Below are 20,514 nucleotides of genomic sequence, written 5' to 3'. Positions count from 1 at the left end.
CAAATGCAGCAGCCAGCATAAAAGCAATCTGAAGACAATAGCGGTGCTAGTGTCAACAAGATGATGTAGCTGTGATGGTCCAGGAAAAATGTGAGGGGAAAGGATTTTGGGGGGATGACATCTTTTATTGCACCAACTGTACCATTGGGAAAGTTGGAGACAAGCTTTCAGGTATCAGGTGTTGCTAGTTAAAGGATTTACACCTCTGCTTGTAGCAATAATATTAGGCAAGGGTTTCATAAGAAGCAAATGCAGCAAGTATCACGGCTCAGGTATTTGCACTAACTGTCTAAAGAGGAAATATACACACAATACGAGACACACAATACGTAGACAAGGAGTGCTATGTGTTGAGAGCACAATGCCGAGACATAGCATGATAGCATGGTGTCAAGTATAACGAGTTTCCAAGGAAGCTGCAGAAAGGTAAATGGAGCAAATTAAATGGTTCAGTGAAAAACAAAACAAAATTATCTTCATGTCAGTGCATCACCACTGGAACCAAAACCATGTGCTTTAAATTTTCAGCCAGGCAAAAACCACTTCTCTGCAGGGAAATTAAAAGTAAAGAAGTTTTTTTCCAAGTTTTTAAAATAATACTTTGTATGGACATAGAGCATTTCATCCATGGACCGTAAAGTACCCTTTGAAACACGGCATTTCCCAGAAGGGGAAACTGCAGCACAAAGTGCGGGAGTGACTTGCCCAGGGTCTCCCACCTGGGACGAGTTAATGAATCACTCTCGAGTCAGAGCTAGGTGTATGGATGGGGCAGAAGCAGAGTTCTTGCTAAACCAAAAAGCCCTAAGCAGGGCCCGTGGAAGATGTTGAGTTTTGAGCAATAGGTGTGCTGACCTGTGCAACCGTGTGCTGTGCTCCAGCATGCGTGTGATGAGCATGCATATGCACAGTGGGTGGGACTGTTGTGTTGGCACACTGAAGGAAGGCCATGCCAGGCACGGGCAGACCTACCTTACAGTGACTTAAACTTAGGGATTCCTTGGGCTGCGTTATCTTTATTTACAAGACCTCTAAGACCGACAGCTTCCAGGGGCCTTTATCCAGTTTGCTAGCACCTTTTTATCCCTTGTTCGAACAGAGGGGCCGAGCAAGGTTCAGACCCTTCAGCTCAGGGGATCATGTTCCACCACTGGAAGGAGAAGGGTTTACGGAGGACGTTGGTGCCGCAGTGGACATCCCCTGCCAGCTCAAAGTAGGAGAAGAAGTCATTGATGAAGGTGCAGGTCAGGCCCAGTGGCTCCAGCAAGGAGCGGACCTTCTCTTCCAGGCAGCACTGCCCGTCGACGATGGGCCCAAAAGGCTTGGGGATGCCCAGGTGTGTCCCCAAGACGACCAAGTTTACCTGCAGCCAGGAGAGAGGGGACAGGATGGAGCATGAAAGAGGCAAACATGGTCCCGCAAAGGCTTCGCTCCAGTGTGCTACCACCCCACGTGCTACATATCTTCTCAACCTTTCAGCAGAGGTCTTATCATGTGGGAAAGCCAGGGAAGAAAGCAAAATATGGATGAGAAGGGAGCTTGGCAGAGATGCAGAACAGGAAAGAGAAGCAGAGGGACGAGGAAGAGGAAGGGGCAGGTCAAGGAAGGAACTGGTTCAGCCCCTTCGGGAGTCCCTTTTCCTGCTCACCAAATCCGGGAAGAAGGAGTCTGCATAGGAATCCCTCAGCACAAACAGCTGCGGGATGTCTATGATGTCTTCCTCGCTCAGTCCCAGCTCCTGCTTCAGGATTTTTCGATTCCAGTCAATGCAGTTCTGGAGAGAAGGAGTTTGGAGAGGAAACAGGTACCACGGGCAGCCGTGGGCACGAGGAAGGGGGCTGAGGCGGGGCGTTTCTTTGGGTAGCGAAATACAGCCATGAGCGCTGAGGTCTTTGTGGGATGGGAAGCCACCCGGGTAAGTCAATGCATCTCCTCCCTTCTCAGCTCCTCGGTCACCTATCGTGGCCCTTCCAGATGCTGCCAGTGTTGTCCCATTCCCACCCTGGTACCAGGCGGCCCAGCGTGGCCATAAGGAAGGGATACTTATGATCCGAGGACCACCGTGCTCTATGGAAAGACCCCCTTTGCCTGCCCTGATCTTCTGCCCATGGCTGTGCTGAGCTGTGCTCTCCACTGCTCCATGCAGTGCTCTCTCCCGTGACTTTCTACCCGTGCTTCCCCCTCGTCCCTGTTACGGACCGCTCTTGCAGCAATGCAGGCTGCAACTTGCCACCTGCTCACGACCTCCCTTTTCTTCTCTAGCAAAATATTCCCTTCTGCTGCCTCTTTGTGCATGTGACTTTCGGGCAGAGGAGAGGTTTGCCAAGGGGCTAATTGGAGAAGGCTAATTTGCCCAGCAGCTAATTGGAGAGCAGAGGTTTGCCAAGGCGATAATTGGAGGAGGCTGTCCAGAAACTCTGGACTTTCCAAAACTCTGGACTTTCCAAACAGTCTCCCTGTGTTTGTTTTTTTTTGTGCAGCTGCCTTTTGAAGCACAGCTTCACCTTTGCTTTATTGAACAGGCTGCTGCAAGATTTAGCACCCACTTTTCTCATGCAGGGAATGGCTCCACCTCTAGTTCAAATTAGTTGGGAAGCCTGAAATCTGGTTTCTTCAGGGTCTGGGGCTGTTTCAGCCAGGGTGAGATCCAAAAACATGGCATGATTCAGTTCAGATCACTCCTCTGCTTTGAGCATCATATATCTCACTCACCAAGCTAATCTCCTCCAAGATGCCTACTGTACAAATGCCATCAGGTGCCCTGAGTACTCACTGCTTGTTGGGAAACCCTACCTGTGCATATCTATTGCTCCTCCTCAGAGTCTCATTAGCCAGGATCTCATCTATTGTTATTATCGCCATACCTGCCAGCCCTGCAATAAGAAGAGCTTATGAACTCTGAGGCCACCAGACAGGCTCGTCAAGGCCAAATACCTCCCAGCTGAGCCCCTCACCAGTGAACTGAGCGGCGTCTCCATGACCCTGTTGCTGCTTCTCCTCAAACAGCTGGTAGCAGGCTCTGGGGCTGGCTAAGAGCAGCCGAAAACCCTGAATGGAGAGACACAGGGTGAGGGCTGGGGTATCAGCACTCGCTCTCATGCAACTGGGGCAAAAAAGAGCACTAAAGAGATACCAACAGGGGTATCGGTGCCTACTTTCATGCAACTAGGGCAAAAAAGGGCACCAAAGAGATACCAACTCTAAGCTCCAGCAGAGAAGGACATGGAGGTGGCAGTCCGGACACCTGGCTCTGCTGCTGGGTGAAAATGGGGAAGCCATTCCCCTTCTCTGGGTCTGTTTCCCCTTCATCCAACTTCTAAACTGCAAACGGTTTGGGGACAGGGACCATCTATCAGTTGGTGTGGACTCCCCAGCAGCAGACCCACAGAGCCAGGTGGCAGGAGAAAGGCAAGCATGTCCCCTCCGCTCAGCAGCTGCAGAGGGGAGCTCCCAGGGTTTGGCTGGTTCGCTCCCCATCCAGGACCACGTTGCTTCTAAGGTGCAGCAGGGCTCCAGGCTCCCTGCCCCGAAGCCGGGAGTCAGCAGTGGGTCTCACCTGGAAGCCTTGAGACTCATTGCTTGATCTGTGGCTCTCGGGGCTTGTAGCCCCCACTCCTGCAGACCCGGGATCCTATGCTCTGACAGCCCCGGCGATAGCAGGGTCTCCCAGAAATGACAGTGCTCGATGCCACGGCAGAGCTGCAAGCCTTGTGTAGAGCTCTCAGATTTACGGCAAGGAAAGCAATGGGGTGCCCGATGACACCGGAGCCACAGTCCCTGGGATCCCATCCCATCTGAGGCTTGTGTCTCTAGATTCCCTGCTAGGAAACTGGGAGCTCCCAGGTCCAGGCCAGGGAGCATGGAGGTCCTGCCATGTCTGGTCGCTGAGAGCTTCGGGACCCCTTTGGACTCCCCAGAAGCTGAGCGGTTCAGGGCAAAACATTTCAGTCTCAGCAAAGCAGCTTCTTCTAATGCAACTGTTTTTCATTAGACAATTTGCTGCTGCTTCTAGCTTGGGCTGCACAAGATACCAGCAAGACACTGATAACAGAGACACTGCTCTCCCTTTAAGTAAGCCGGCGTGTGCCATCTCGAACAGACCACGTCGCCTTTCTGTGCCTCAGTTTTCCTTGTCTGTAAAACTGACAATATATACCCACCTAAGAGAGAAGTTTCTAGGGATCTCTGCTAAGCTGATGTTTATAGAGAAATGCCTCAGATGAAAGATGGGATTCAGAGTCTGGAGAGGATTTCACACACGGGAATCGTATATCTGCGTGGTGTGGTCTGCTACGAACTGCAGGGATACAGGCTCTTCAACCACTGTGGACACATGCAGCCCATGACTCTTCTCCTCTGTTGGTGTGGGGCTAGGAGCCAGGAGACTGCAGGTTGTGTTCCCAGCTCTTCCCCTGACTTACAGTATGACTTGGGCAGCTCATATTCCTTCCCTGCACCCAGGTTTTCCACTAAATTCCCTGCCAGCCTTTGCAGAGTGCCTCCGCATCTGCAGAAGACAAATGCCACCTGACAGGGTGCGAGGAAGGAGTGGCGAGCCTGCCACCCTGGGCACGGTACCTTCCTATCGGAGGCTGGGACAAAAGTCAGGAACTCGTCCACATGCCCCACGTTCAGCCAGTCTGAGTAGACCTCCACCGGGGCCTGCACCACCTGGGCATAGAGGAAGTCTCTGATCACCTTCGCCATCCTCCTGCCGCCAGACCTAACGATGCAGAAGGGAAAGGGTTGGAGAACACAACGGGTGGTCTAGTGAGCGAAAAGCATTTTAAATAAGTACTCGCCCGTGTTAATGCTCCTGTCCCCGGGAATATTAGCAGCACCAGCAGGACTCAAAGGGCCACAGGCTGCATCCAGCAAGTAACTCCACTGAGCAAAGGGATGTGCTGTGACCAGGGGGAGAAATGTTCTCCGTACTGCCTTAGTCTGCACTCCCTGATGCAACCTCCACCGGAAAGGATGAGTCCGGTCGCATGACCCATATGTCTCCGCATCCTTCCCATGTCTCATGGCCCTATGTGCTGTCAGGTTTCTTTGGACCGTGAACCCACTCTGCTCCCAGTCCCAGGAGGTCCCTCCATGGCTGGAGATGTACGATCCACCCATAATTAAGTGATCGAAGTCCAGTTATTTGGGGTTTTGATTTTTCTTGATTGGTTCTGAAGTGTGGCCAGGTGACCCTCTCCTCACACGTTGTAAAATTGGGATTGGTTTGGGGTCAAAGTAGTTCCCAGCATTTTATTTATTACATTTTTAAAGCTTTTTCATCTGAGGGTCTGGCCATTTTCGACTGGTATAAGGAGCCTTTCTGCTGGTGAAAGCAAAGAGACAGGTGTCACAGAGCTCTACACTGGATCCATTTTAATGTTTTCCCCAGGAAAAAATCAGGTATAAAGTAATACTAGTATATTTAACACTGTTACAGCCATTGTCCGTCAACCTCCACTGCGGGGTAGTCGTTTGCTCGGTGCAATTAGGCTGCGACCTGCCTCCTTTGCCATCAATTCCACAGTGCTATAATTATAGCGCCTGCAGTTCTCTCCTCCATAAAGCAGGTCGAAGGCTTCATTTAATTAGTTAGCTGGAGGGTTTATTAGTGAATTGAAAGCCCTAAGTATTATATAATGTCCACTGGAAGATCTCGATATGTTTTTGAGCTTTTCACGAAGGCTCGCAATATATTCCACGATAGGAGGTAACTATTCCCCTTGCACACAGTGAGAAACCTGAGGCCCTGCCTGGTGAAAGGAGCTGCCTGAGGTCTCAGCAAGTCAGCAAAGAGGCTGCAACTAGATCTCAGGGGTCCAACACCCGATCCGCTCGCTAAAGATCACTGCCAGATTTTTCCTGATAAAAGCAGCAAAAAGGTTCTGGACCTTGAAGCCGTGCTCGTCTTCAGCATTTCCAAACGCCTGCCTGAGCCTGTTCTTTCAATGGTCTCTCCTTTAAGACCCCACACTGGATTTGCATTGGGTTGTTTTGCTGTTTGTCTTGGTGAACAGACTCCTTTGTACACTACAAGGGCTCTTTATTATGCTGCAGCCCTCTTGTTCTCGCTGAACAGCCTCGTACGGGCTGACTATAGCAGCTGCCGACGGGAAGTTATCAGGCTTCCCATGTACGATGAAACCATGTCCAGTTCCTCTAATCATTTAACCTTTTCTGAGTCATCAGGAAAAATATCAGGCTCGAATATCAGACCACAATTGAAGAAGTCACTTTAACCTGTGCAAAAAGCATGGGGTGTTTAAAACCAGAGCACTGGCGCTCAACTCTCGCTGCTCATTTATTCACAGGGCAGAGACATGGAGAACTGGGCCAACAGATTCCCCATTTTAAATATGATCTCTATCAAAATAGATCATAGCAGAGTTTCAGTGATTTTTTTTTTGCTGGATGAGAAATGTCAGGCCACAGGTCATAGGTCCTGTCCACGCTAGTGGAGTGGTCTCTCCAAAAATCAATGGACCAATTCAAACAAGTGTTTTCAAGAGTTAGGAGGCATTGCAGAATCAGTCCTGGGTCCATTTCTGGACCATTCCTGCATTTGGCAGAGCCCAGATCAGAGGTTTTGGCTTGAGCTGCTGTCAAATCACGACGCTCAGCTCCAGAATCTGGCCCTTTCTCTAGCTAGGATGGATGTCCTTGCTGGGAATCATTCAGCAGGATTTTTCTTCCAGTTCTTGGTACAGTCACAGGTGTCCTCTTACAAGGAGCTCCCAGCAGCCTTTGAGAGCTTGGTTTCCCCCACAGCCCATATTGAGAGCAGCTTCCTTTGTAGGATAAAAAGCATTTCCTGATACGACGTGCAGAGATGCCCTTCTCTCTCCATGTAACTAAAGATCAAGGGATGGTCACTTCTTCTTGCACTTCTGCTCTTATATTCCCAGCCTTCCCTTACCAAGATCTCCTTGCTGCAGAGGCTAAAATCCCTTTGGAGGTTGCTAACAGTGCCCTGAAACTTGTCTAACATCTCTCCCAATATTACAGTTGGTCCAGTGAAAGGTATCCCCCAAAGATCCTTGCTTCTTGCTAATGAAGACAGACTGACAGGCTAGCTTTAACCTTGGACCTGCCGGTGCTGCTTGGAGATGCTCTTCTCCAATGCAGCACAGCCTCAACGGCCTATTAAATGAGGGCTGTCCGAACAGGACCAGATGATGCTCTTCACTTGCCACTAGCATTTCCTTCAAGCCATGTTCACCCAGCCCGTGCTCCAGAGTCAGCCAACTTTGAGGATAGCTTGTACCTAGGGCTGAGAATCCAAGCTCACCTTGTTTGGTGTCCCAAGTCCCTTGAAATGTGCTCAGCTGGGTTTGGGGAAACCCTTGGACAAGGGATATGGTGTGATCCTGCTACATGGGGCAGTGCAGCATTTAGGGATCATGCAGTGCTTAAGTGCACAGTGTCAGGTCCCAAGCGGCTGTGTAACAAGAGCACAGCGCTGCCAGGAACAGTCCCTAATGCTCCGCATGACATATTTTTCAAGGCAGGCAGATGAAGAGTGCTTCAATTCTTGAAGCTTCTTTAATGTCTTTCCCCAGAAAGCTAATAATAAATTGCTTAACGAGAGCAAAGCTGCTTCTGTGTTGATAAGACATTCGAAGGCTTGAAGCAGCTGAAGTAACGGGAAAGAAAGATACGTATGTGCCATGCTCTCTGCTCTTCCCCTGAGTGTATCAGCAATTCGGCAGCGAGCTCTCGCCCTCTGTCTGGGGGGTGATAGGCCATTCTGCTGGTGTCTTGGCACGAGCTGTTAACCGACCTGCATTGTTCCTGCTTCCCATCCATCACCATCTCCCCATTCAGGAGCTTTCACCGTTGCTCTTTGGTACCCTCAGCTGCACCTTCGATCCTGCCTCCCATGGGGACTGCCCTTAGGAGAAGATGGACCCACGTAGCCAAACCGGGAACATGCTCCTGCCGCTTACCTGGGGAAGAAGCTCCCAATGAGGATCCTCCCCAAGGGATATTCCTTGCCTTGGACCATCACAGGAGGGCTGACATCCAGGTTCCCAAAGGAATCAAGGCCAGACACCTGACTTTTGGGAGGCTCTCGAGTCACATAGCCAAAATCAGGGCCCTTGCAGGGAACAAAGTAAAACAAGTCAACCAGCAAGTCCACCAGCAAAGCAGTCCTTAAGGCTGAGGCTATGCCCATGCTCCAGCTGGCAGCACTGTGGCAGGCAGGGGTGCAATCCCTGACTGACAGCGCTGTGACTCAGGCTCAGAGGGAATAAGGGGCTACTAAGCCCAACCACCCATGAGCAGGTCAGGCTAGACAAACACATGAGAATGAGCCAAACAAATGAATGTTAGCTGCCCCCCAGGCATTGCAATAGGCCCCAGCACAGATGATATAAAAAATATCAGCAGGTTCAAATTCCTCCCCTCTTGCCTGACTCATTGTGGCCTCCAGACATACACCTTTTCTTGGGAAGGGAGGATTTGAAAATCATGTATGAAGGCAAACATACCCTGAAGACAGGAGTGCCGCCAGGCCTCTGCTTTTTAAAACAAAGGAGCAGAGCAAAGCAAGTCTGCAGCTGGCTGCTGCTTCTTGCTGCACGTGTGGTTGATCTTTGCTCCAATGAAGTGAGCTGGTACCTTTCAAATGCCTTTTGTATGAAGCTGTGGGTATTGGTATAACCCCTCGGGCTCTGCTCCTTGCTGGTGAATGGCTCCAGGAGAGTCAAATGGAAATTTCTTTTCCAATTAATAACCAATGCAAAGGGCAGAGGCCCTGGGGGGACGTAGGCAGTGTGGCTAAGAAGCTGTTACCCAAGGAAGACCCTCCTGCAAAGTGAGTAATTTCAAGGCCCAACACGAGTGAAGCTTGAAGTGAGATACCAGTGGCTCCCTTGGGCATCAAACCATGTCACCCCATTGAAACCAGTGGCAGGACTTCACTGAAAACCGGGTGTGAACAAAGGGGGAAGCTGTCTTGTGCAGGACTTTTTCCTGAGGCCATAGAGAAGTCGTTGTCTACTCTTATGACTATGAAATCCTTTCTTGTCTGCCTTGTAATTAATGCAGGTCTAATGCCACTTCTGCATTTGGATAATATGATCCACCCATTGTAGACCTCAAGTGAGAAATAAATGCACAAACAAATCCCACGGAGAGACTTCAAAAGAAGCAAGTGTTGCCTCTCGGGGGCAATTAGGGTTGCTGGTTGTAGCCGTGTTGGTCTAAGGACACAGTCAGGCATGTGTTTTTTGGGTAGATGTGATATCTCTTATTAGACCAATGAAATCATTGGGAAAATATTTTTCCAACAATTTAGTTGGTTTAAAAAAAGATATCACGTCTACCTCCCTGAGGCATCATGGCTCAAGAGGTTTTGGTGGCACCGTGGGGTAGTTCACCCAGGGACTGTCAGGAAAGCTGATCCAAATTAACTCTGGGTGTGAATTTAAAGTGCTTTTGTTAAACTCTATTCAGCCCACATGTGGCAGCTCTCGTTCAGAATTAAAGTGGCCTTAGTGTTTGATTAGTTTAATTCACTTCCATTCATTTAATTGACTTCCAAAGTAAATTAAGAAGAAACAAATTAAAGCCACTCTCATTCTAATGAGAGCAACTACTTGGGGATTTATTGTGGGTGGTTTAATGCACTTCCAGCCAGACTGACTTTCTCGAGTATCTCTAGGTATGTCGGCTCTGGGAGCTGAATGTCATTTCACTGTCTTGTTCCAGAGAAAATGTAAAGATGCACACACCAAAATCCTCCTAAGGGGAAAATTCTGCAGCCCTCGGTTTCTAGGAGAGTCAAAGACCACAGGAAATAATTTGTGAGGAGCTTCCACGTAGCCAAACTCCAGCTCATCCTGTTGTAAGGAGAAAGAAAGGCAAGGTAGTTGCGATAGCAGTCACTGAGCAGAGAGCTTGGGGGTAGGTGTGGGTATGTGAGGCTGTGAGCCTACTTCTTCCCCTCGGGGCTGTGCTAGCTAAACAGCTGCTGACAGACAGAAAGTGGAACTGCTGAAGGGGAAATGGTCTCTCTTTCCTCCACCACCTGGGAAATGATACGTGGGACAATGCCACCATGCTCCGAAAGCGTGCAAGCCGAGACCGTGGCCTGGGTTGGTCTGGTATTTGCATTCCCAGCTCCCCCGCTGCTTTGTTTTGTGTCCTTGGTCAAGTCACTTCCCCTCCTTGTGCCTCAGTTCCCCCATTTGCAAGAGTGACATAGTGGTGCCCCCCAAGCATGTTGATGTCTCTGGATGGAAAGCATCACAGAGGAGCCGCAATTATTCATCCATTACCTGGATCCAGCGGTCTCTCCGGTTTTCCAGCTGAGGGCAGACAGTCAGCTTGCAGTTGGCTTTCTTCACCAGGGCTCTCATGGCACTCAGGAAGTCCACATTAGGGTTTGCATCTCTCTCAATGCTGGCAGGAAAATAAAAAATCAAGAGTGGGAACTAAAAGCAGCAGCAGAGTGATTTCTTAATGGCAAGGCAGCCACAGAAATCCCTGAGAGAGACACAAGCTGTGACCTAAGCATCTGTTCACAGGCTCTTCTGCTTAGTTTGCTCCATGTCATGGGTGAGGGTAGTACTCACAGGGTGCACCTACATGTTCATTAACTGTGAGTTCAGTAGTTACTGCACATTTAATTTAGTACTTGCTTAATGAAGTTTGCAAGTGCCAGTGCATGATTTTTTTAGCGGCACTTACTGCACAGTAGCCTACTACTACTACTATGCAGCAGCGTATTACGGCGGTTTTTGCCAGACACGCTACTGCACTGTGTTATTAGGCTACTGCACATTAAGTGTCTCATGTCGATATGCGCACAGAGGGCCAAACCTCCCAGAACAATAGCTCCACACGAGGCTTTGATTCTTTCCCCATTTCAACCAATAGCAAAGTTCCCATTGATTTTAAACAGGATCCTATCTCACCTCATCACCATTTTACTAGGGCACAAGTCAGCAGACACTTAGCCGGTATAAAGGAGAAGCATCCCCTGCTCTCCTGGGAGCTCATATATGACTCCCTCCAGGCTCCTGGGGGTGCATGAATAGCCCTGCCACAGGCAAAGGTGACTGGGTGGATGGGAAGGAACAGCCTGTACCATGCTAGTGACCTTCCATAGGTCATTTGTAGGATTTGAACCTGGCATCTTAGCATGCAACTATGGGGCTTGACCTAAAGGAGTCCACCTGTTAGTTGGTAGCAGTGGTAGGCTGTTATCTGCTAGGCAGGCCATTGTGTGGAGAGATGTACCATACACACATTCCCCTCATCTTCTTTAGAGTTGCAGAAAGCAGTGTGACAACAAGCTACCCCCAGTAACATCCCTCTTACCTGCAGACAAAAACCTCCAGAGGCTGCAGCGTGTTCGGCGTCATTATCCACGGAGACACCCGGAAGACCACCGTGTCTGTGAAAACCGGAGTGTCTGGAAAACTCTACGGGTGACAAGAGGCATATAATACTCATGAATAACCTCCAGTCCCTGGGATAGCAGCAGGGCTTGGCCTCTAAATGCCCAGACCTAGACACAGATGGATCTGCAATTCTCTAGCCCCGTATGCAGCTTCTGGCTGATGATATGGCACTGCCAGATGACAGCCCCATGCCCCGTGCTGTGCGTTGCCTACCTCCGATACAAGGCTCCACAAGCAGGGACAAGGCTTAAGGGAGAGTTGTTGCCCCTTACAGAAGTGATGAGCATTTGCAGCAGAGGACTTAGAGCCTCTTGCAACAAAACACCCTTGATTATGTCTTTGCAATTAAAGGGCTCACCATATAGTTTGATCTATGGCTGTCACTTCTCCCACTATAGCCGCCTCCATAGAGGGCAGGCTGCCTACTCCTGTGCTGACTTTCCCTTACCCTTGGATGGTCTAATTGGAGCCTTGTGGTCTGTCTGAAGCCCTGTTCCTGTGACAAGGGTACCTAGGAGCATGGCCTACCATAATGGCAACACTCTTGGTTTACGTCTTCCCACCATTCTTCCACTGGGTTAAGGGCTGCAGCCAAGGGACATGTTCTTGGCTCTCCCCATAGTCCTAGAGTCTGTCGTACCTCACTGAAGACCTCCAGCAGCGTGACACTGAAGAAAACCAGCCCAGAGAAGTCCTGGTCTGGGAAGGCCAGTCCCTCTACATAGAAGGTAATCTCCTGTCTGCTGGCATGGTCCACTACATAGGAGAGCTTATCTGGTCCCAAAACGGGCTTGTACTGGGAGTAGGAGTCATTGCCTGTGGACACAAAGGAATACGTGCCTTAGTGTTGAAGAGGCAGCGGGGATAAGATAGGAAGGGATGGCACATGCAAGGATGGGAGGCTCTCCTGTCTTCTCCAGGGTATAATGCATTGCTCACTATTCTCTTTGCAAAAAAAAAAAAAAAGGGATGCACACCCTCGAGTCATTTTTTCCCAAGATACCTAAATCCATATTCAGGCCATTAAATACATGGCCTGATTTTCAGTATGAAGTGCCAGGGCTCAGCTATTTATTTAGGTGTGTAAATATAAACCTGTTCCCTGCTAAATCTCTGACTCCAGTATAAGGGCCTGGGCCCAAGACGATAACGGAGGGGTTGGCAGTGCCAGGGTTAGATCCCAGGGAGGTCTGGGTGCCGTGTTCTTGCTTTGTCAGATCACACTGCCTCGCCTGCTCTCCAGCTTGTCCTGCAAAGCACATTCGTATCATGATTTAGTGACAAAGCAGGGGACGGTGGCAATCACATAGCATGGCAATGTGCAATGATGTTTCCTCCACTCCTCTTTACAACAGAAACCTGGCTCTGTGTGCAGTTAGGCCTTCCCCATGTACACTTAGCAATGGCAACTGTAATGTCAAACCTAATTCATCATCTGAGATGATCCAGCCTGAAAAGCAGGTCTCCCCTTCTGAAATTTCAGCAGGCTGCTTCACACAAAGCATGTATTCATTTTTTTTTAAATAACCCAAGTTTCTGATAATCTAATAGCCTAAATGAGTGAAAGCAAAAGAATTCAGAGGAGCTCAGAAGCCAGGAAATACCTTTGAAATCAAAGACCGTCAGCCCCTCGCTGTACAGGAACAATGAAAGAAAGGAGCAGGAAAGTAAAATGAAATGAGATGTGAACAGAGTGAGTGCAGAGCCTCAGAAACCAAAGACAGAGCCATATCAGCTACAGAGAAGTGGAGATTTATATTGCCTGACCTTTTGGTTTTGCAAATGCCCAACAGGCAGGGTGGTGTTATGTTTAAATTACTAGACCAAGGCTCCTAAGGCATGCATCTTTGCTCCAGTCTTGCTGTGTGACCTTGAGCAAAACTCTGGGCCCAGAGTGCAAAACCCTTGCTTGTGCTAGGGGCTGGCCACTCCTCTAAGGACTTCCCCTGACTTCCATACAACTACCGGCACAAGTAACTGCGCTCCCTGGGGTCAAAGCTTTTCCAGTCGGGTCCTTTATCAGGTTCCCAGCTGAAGCTGGAGTTTGCCGAGCAACTGAAGGTCGTTGTATCTATTGACTTCCATGGGAGGAAGGTCATGTAGGTGCTTTTGAGCATCACAACCCACCTACATTGATCCCCACCCACATTTATGTATGTAGTTGAGGACCTTTGATATTGTGCAGTCAGCAGACGGGACGAAGCACTCACCAGCAGCATGGAAAACTCTCACTTTATCAGCGTCAGACGCAGGGACCTGAAGAACCAATTTGTTTTCAGCAAAAAGGGCACTGGGGCCTTGCGTTCGCAGTATCATAAGTGACATATCCTGAAGATCTAGGAAAGAGGAGAGCCAAAGGTGGGAGTCTTGAGTCCTGTGACTTGTTGAGGCTTCCAACCTCATGCCTTGAAAGTTTGGTTTTTTTCCCCCATACTCATGTGTAGACAGAGCTTAGTTGGCTAAGTTGCATGATCTGATTGCAGTGTTGTATATACCTGTAATAGTGCGTCCATAGTGTTACAGATCCGCATGGATCTGTACAGAGGAGGACAGCAGGTTCTCATTTAGGCACCACTCTACAAAGGAGAGAGGGAATGGGAACAGCTGAGATGCCTATTTATTTTGGGAGGAGATGGGGAGATGGTTTTGCTCAGGGTTGAAGGGAGGGAGGGAGCAAACAAGTTTCTTATGAAAATGAAATTCTTCTTATGAGGCCGTGAGATGAAGGTTTTAGATGTTCCTCCACTTCCCATCACTTCATCCTAGGATGGGATCCCACTAGGGCTCCGCATACGTAATCCCTCCCTGCAGAAACTTTTCATGGTCCTATATTTTTTTCCATGCATTTTCCCCCACTTCCATCTCCAGCAACTTTAAATCTCATGCAGGGGCAGGGTTGTGACTGATCCTTACATATAAGTAAGTGAAATCTGCTTTCACACATTCCAGCAAGCAAACATTTATTTTCTGTTCATTCCCAGCTGCAGCAAACTAGCAAGTTGGTGGATCTCATGGGTGCCAGCGGTATCCTACTCTGACTGCAGGCTTTAGCCCCAGAAGCAAAAGACTGGTGGACATGGGCAGGTCCACGAGAGACAGGAGACAATGGTCAATTCAGAAGGTCATTTTGGGTCTTCACCTGCTCACAGGAGCAGTACACAATGCATGAAAATCAAAATTGGGTCTACATCTGGCTGTGTTTGACCTTCACAGGTCCCCCCACACCCAAGTGAGAGCAAAGCCCTTCTCCAGGGAGTACCTGCATAGGATTGCACGCGCGGGTGAGTGCTGTCCATGCCCCCGGAGCCCACGCTGTCCCTGTCACAGTTCACTAACAGCACGGCTCCGTGCCCATCGGGGCCCCATGTCCATTCTGACTGTTGAGGAAACGCAAAGGAAATGGGACAGAAGCCGAACAGGCAAGTGGGCTTGAAGTCCACCTTCCTTATAGCACCTCCAGTGACAGCCTCGGTGACAAGAAGATGATGATCTGCTAAGCTGGGGAGAAGGGGGGCATTGTTGTGTCCATACAGCCATCTCCAAGGCTGCACCACGAGAAAATCCTATAAACCACTTCCAGACTTGGAGGATGCATCTTTAACATGCCCTAGCTAGTGTGCTTTAAAATCCTATTGCAGAGAAGTTGTAATGTTAAACAAATAGGTTTAGCCAAACCACACAGTATATTAAACCTACATGGCTTATACCACGGGTAAAGTCCACTGCAATCATCTCATCTGACACAGTCCACAGGACTTCTTTAAACCTTGTTTGGACTGGCACACATCTTTTTTTATATACATCCCAAAAGGATGGAAAGTTTCTCAGTGTTCAAGCATCCACCACAAACCTCAGGCAATTCTTCTGGCAGATAATTATGGCTAATCTACACTAGGATTCAAATATTTAATAGAATTAGAAAGTTAGGATTGCAAGAGACCTCAGGAGGTCATCTCGTTCAACCCTGTTAATTAACATACGTAATGATAATTAACATACATTCTTCTCCCTGTGCTTTCTTAGAGTAGGACCAGGGCGAATCTACACCCATATTCCATGATAAAACCCCATAACAAGCTGGAAACACAGAAACTCAGCTTCAAAGGGGTCATTTGTTATTGCTTGCAAAGCCCCAGGACTGATTCAGTCCCTAGCACATTCTACGTTCACTGGAAGAACAAAAAAGGCAAATTTCTTCTCTCTTATGCAGCTGCTGCTATCCTGACCTCAGTGGGACTGCATGGGAGTAACAGGAGACGATGGCTCAGAGCCAGCGGTCTGGTTTCATAGACAGGCTGGCAGGGCAAGGAGAAGCTGGGTGGTAAATGGTGAGACGAAGCTAGGTTCAGCAGCCAGCCAGTCCTACCTCCTTCCCCTCTTTGCCAGTGTCATCCTCTGGTTGCTAGTGTCCTTTGGGGAAGGGCAAATTTGGGGGCTTGCATAAAAATATGATGCCCATCTCTTTACCTTGTCTGCTTCACTGCTCTCCACCACCCCGGTGCGGTTTGTGTCAGTCTCCAGAGAAACACCTGAAAGATCAGAGGGAGCAAAGAAAGTCACTAGCCCCGGGTGGCAAGAAGGTGAGCACACTCAATGCAAGTCTGTCTCGACTGTATCCTCAACACTTGCCCTCCATAGCGGGTTGTTAGCACCAACTCCCTCATCCTCCATGCACACAACGAGCTTTGAGCAGGAGGTGATATCTCTGCCCAGAATCTCTGTCTTAAAGCCTTTTCCTGCTGCCTCCTGCTTTCACTTTCTCTCCAGGTATCTACTCCACTTTCAACAAGAAGATCCTGGCCATGCAGTTTAATGCATTCGTTATCATCTTTACCCGTCCCTCGGATATCTGCATTTGGCTACTGGAGGAAGGCCACATAGGGTGGAGGAAGGAGGGGTATTTTCAGTGTGGGTATGGAGACATCAAAACTTTACTTGTGTTGAAGAAATACTGTAGAAGGCCAGAGCTGGTGGAGAAACATCAGAGTGGGATGGAGCAAATTAACGCCTTAGAAAAGTAAGTCTCAGTGCCACCAAAGTCTTTTAAAAAATATTATATCTAGTGTCCTACCCTGTCAAATGGCCTCATTGTCCACGAGACAGGGACCCGGAACATTTTTTGGGTTGGGGTATGAGACAGCAGACGGCTTCTATGTGGTGTGAGACGAATATTGTAGAAATCTACCTTTTTTTTTCATCTACTTTGCTCTATGCTATTCAAAAGGAAGGGAGTAAAGTGCAGTCTTCTACGGTATGTATACACAGGGCACATCTACACGTGCACACTTACTGCACAGCAACTGAAATTACTATACAGTACGGGTGCATGTCTACACATGCATGCCTGTAATGCGCAGTAAATATGGCAACTTATGCCGACTTAAGCATAAATTTGAGACACGATGCAGGTATCAAATTTATCCCTGATTAGTTACTGCATAATAATTCACGTGTAGACACCTTACTGCGCAGTAACTCTGTGTGTGTGGATTGACTTGGGACTAACTTTAGTCCCAAATCAGACCACATACAGCATTAATGTCCTTTAACACCTGCTATTCCCACTTACTGTGCAGTAAATTTAAGCCGGCACAAATGCACATGTAGACATACTGACAGAGGCCTGATGGGCAAATCCTTTTGCCCCATTTGCTGAACAGAACAATGTTTGGGGGTAGCATTTTGGCAGATGTTTGTACAGTACTTACTGACACAGGTGAGGTACAACCAAGCGGTCTCTATAGGCTCACTGCTGTTCTCTCCATAGTATGAAATCCTAACCTGTGAAGACATTGTCCGGTCATTACCAGTCCCTACAAGCCCCAGTGTCATGCTATGTTATCTTTCTTGAGTAAGGTCTCTTCATTCGCTGGGCTGCCCTAGAGGTCATACCCAATATCTGGTGTGGTTGTGGGGCAGATGCATGGAGACCATCCTCCATAAATCTTAACAAACTGTAGGACCCTACTGCATCCTTCCAGCTGTTGGACATTGATCCCAAATAATAAAACCCCACTCTTGGATGAAGGACAAATTACTGGTAACCAACAAGCTCAGTTGAGTCTAAAAGGATTTTAGGACAGACCTCAGGAAAGCGCTGATATACATCTGGGCCGCTAGCTGATGGAACAGAGTTTAGTCGAGGTGAAGCCAATTGCAGAGGTTTTGTGTCCTTTCTAGGCCGACAGAGGCTAAATCCAATGGGCCCATTGCCATAAGGACACTACCTAAGCAAAGGCAAAAAAGATGTTCCCACTTGTACTGCAGCCTGCACCAGCCAGAAGGATTCTGTTATCAGCCCCTGAAGACAATTTTCAGCATCTTAACACTTGCTTGCTACATATAATCAGCCTGTTTCTATTCTGTGGATATTAATTACACAATTGTACTTAGCTCTGAGTCTATTCGGTAGAAGCTGTATGATGTCGGTGCTACCCTGATACAAAGCAATCTGTAATTGTGCAGCTGCTGGAGTGAACACAGCACTTTATTTTGATTCTGAAAAGGGTTTTGAGTGATAATGTGACATTTTTCAGGGCTGTCTCCTTACCCAGCAAGCAACTAACCTTATTATCATTGACGGTCTCGCTTGGGAAATCCATGGTGATCGTGATCTCTATCTTAGCATCCAGAGGCCATCGTGGTTCGCTCATAGGTTCCCTCACAAGGTCATGGTTATAAATAATGTGGACCCTGACTCCAGAGGTACCATGGACGTCAAATGATGTGGCACCCCTTGGGATGGATCTGGAACAGATTGAGGAGCGCTCAGTTGCAGGCCCAGTTTTTCCTCCTATACCTGCTACATATATGCACAAGGATCCCTGTAGCATAGAGGATAAAAATCCCAGAGATGTCAGACATAAGATGAGCCCTTCCTGGGCTTGACAAGTGAATGCTGGGCTGTGCTCCATCATAAATGCACGTGAATCATTATCATAGAGATCACATAGCTGTAGATGCCTTGAGCGTCCTGATGGGTTTTTTGTTAAAATATGCAATTCCTGAACTAGGAAGAGAGGAGCTTGGAGCCTGTCCCAGTGCTTCACCACCCTCCTAGTGAGAAAGTTTTTCTTAATATCCAACCTCAGCTTTCCTTGCTCCAACTTAAGCCCATTGCTCCTTGTCCTGTCACCTGCCACCACTGAGGACAGTTCAGCTCCATCCTCTTTGCAGCCCCCCTGCAGGGAGCTGGAAGCTGCTAGTCAATCCCCCTCAGTCTTCTCTTCTGCAGGCTAAATAAGCCCATTTCCCTCAGCCTCTCCTCACAAGCCATGTGCCCCAGCCCTTGAACCATTTGCATTGCCCTTCACCGGGCTCAGTCCAACTTGTGCACATCCCTTCTGTATTGGGGGCCCAAAATGAACAATGTAAATCATGTATAAGCCAAAACTGTCAAAACAGGATCTATGAAAGAGGACAAACAAATGCGTGCCTGGGTTTTTAGCTGGACCTGAGTGGCCACGGTTCCAGCTGAAGCCAATGGGTGCTTATTAGTACCTCCGAAAACAAGGCCACCCGGTGCTTAAATATGGATGCAGGTGCCCAGCACCAGGTACTCTGCTGCCACAATTTGGACCTTACCATCACTTCACCAGTCAATACCGTGAGGATAACACAGTCCCTAAACACGGACATTATTAAACCATGTTAATACATGGGACCTTTCAATCAAAGATGCTATTTAAGTGCAAAAGCACAGTCTGTCTGAAAGCAGTACTAGTGTCTGGCATTTACTATATATAGCATCTCATGCTTTCTGAGCACCCTGCAACAGCTGACTAATCCATTAATTAACCCATTAACACCTACATGTGAAACTGGGAGGTATTGTGCTTGTGATTTCTATCATCCTCTCCTTACTCAGACAAACGTATGAACCACAAGAAAAATATTTAAAGGATTTATTTCCCACTTCTTGTGTGGGTTCCTGAAGCTGCTTGTAAAGAGGAATGAATCTGTCACCGCTCAGCTGCTGCTGGAACTTGAATGGAGAAAACACAATAAATCTACCTGTAAACTTGTATAACTGCTTCTCCTCTCGTGTGTGGGGCTGTTGAAGTATAAATGTCAGATTTATTACATGCTATTAGGCTAAGTACCCAGTGCTCCTGGTGCTAGCACAGAGGACTCGAGAAGTGCACAGTGCCTGGAGGGAGAAACACGGACGCTCCTCCTCCTGCGTACGCACGGCAGCCACAGACTTTCTGTGCAAACTGTCTGTCTCTACCATGCTTATATGGACCCCTGCCCCTGTCATATCCAAGGGCTCTTTGTCATTCTTTCCCAGTGCAATTAGTACTGATTAACCATGACCATGATTGGAGGCAATGGGGATAGGCAGGAGGAGAGTACCTCTGAGATATATGGTTAACAGCTGGATGGTGCAGAGTTATTCCAATTCCCTACTGTGTCCTGGGATCCGAGGGCTTGCAACCTGTAAAATTCATGGGAAAATGGAGCAGGGAGGTTGTGCCATCCTCTTTCCTGGAGGGTTTCAAGAAGAGGCCTGACAGGTATCAGTCTGGGATGGCTTAAAAGCAGCAAACCTGACATCTGGGCAGGAAGCTGGACCAGATGGCTTCCAGTCAGGTCCCTCCCAACCTTATATTTCTATTACTTTGTAGTCTTAAGAGGCAGAAGAGAGGGTATAAGCTGTGTGTATCCTCGCCTTGTTTTACAGCATTTCCTTGGGGAAGAAAGCGGTCCATTTACTCCGTGTCTGCCAGCCCGCTCTTCGTAGGGATGGACAAAGCCACCAGTGAGGGCAAAAGTTGTGAGTGGGTAAATCCACTGCCAGGACACGGACTGGACAAGTGCTCTGTTTCATCAGGCAAAGATCAACATTAATGCATCACCCTCAGCTTTCCCCCAGTGCTGATCACCTGAAGTCAAGTCCTCACGCCCACAAATGGGTTCCAGCGACCATTTTTGCTTCTCTTTAGTAATATGGCACTCACTTGTAAATGCTGACATTTCTATGGCAATCATCTTATCACATAGGCTACAAGCTCTTTGGAGCACACCAGCCTTTTGTTCGGTCTTTGTAGAGCCCCTTGCACCACTGGGTCCTATACTATGGAGTCCTTGGACTACAACA

At 48.4% G+C, this 20,514-nt stretch overlaps 1 protein-coding gene across 1 annotated transcript; it reads right to left on the bottom strand.

Annotated features, from left to right (window-relative positions):
- Nucleotides 1–856: 856 nt before the first annotated feature.
- Nucleotides 857–18,247, bottom strand: LOC149854460 (protein-arginine deiminase type-1-like). The gene is made up of 15 exons (XM_090024663.1): nt 17,981–18,247; nt 17,123–17,195; nt 15,882–15,943; nt 14,674–14,791; nt 13,625–13,750; nt 12,055–12,230; nt 11,332–11,435; nt 10,287–10,410; nt 9,741–9,848; nt 7,950–8,101; nt 4,579–4,723; nt 2,955–3,048; nt 2,794–2,873; nt 1,649–1,774; nt 857–1,363 (listed from the first exon to the last, which is right to left on the bottom strand). Exons 1-15 carry the CDS (start codon nt 18,245–18,247, stop codon nt 1,130–1,132), a joined length of 1,989 nt encoding a protein of 662 aa, XP_089880789.1. The 3' UTR covers nt 857–1,129.
- Between the last annotated feature and the right edge of the window lie 2,267 nt (nt 18,248–20,514).

This window comes from Crocodylus siamensis, chromosome 12 (genome assembly GCF_052110815.1).
Source record: "Crocodylus siamensis isolate JL-2025a chromosome 12, ASM5211081v1, whole genome shotgun sequence".
Classification (NCBI taxonomy): Eukaryota; Metazoa; Chordata; order Crocodylia; family Crocodylidae; genus Crocodylus; species Crocodylus siamensis.
This window is presented reverse-complemented; position numbering and strand designations above follow the sequence as displayed.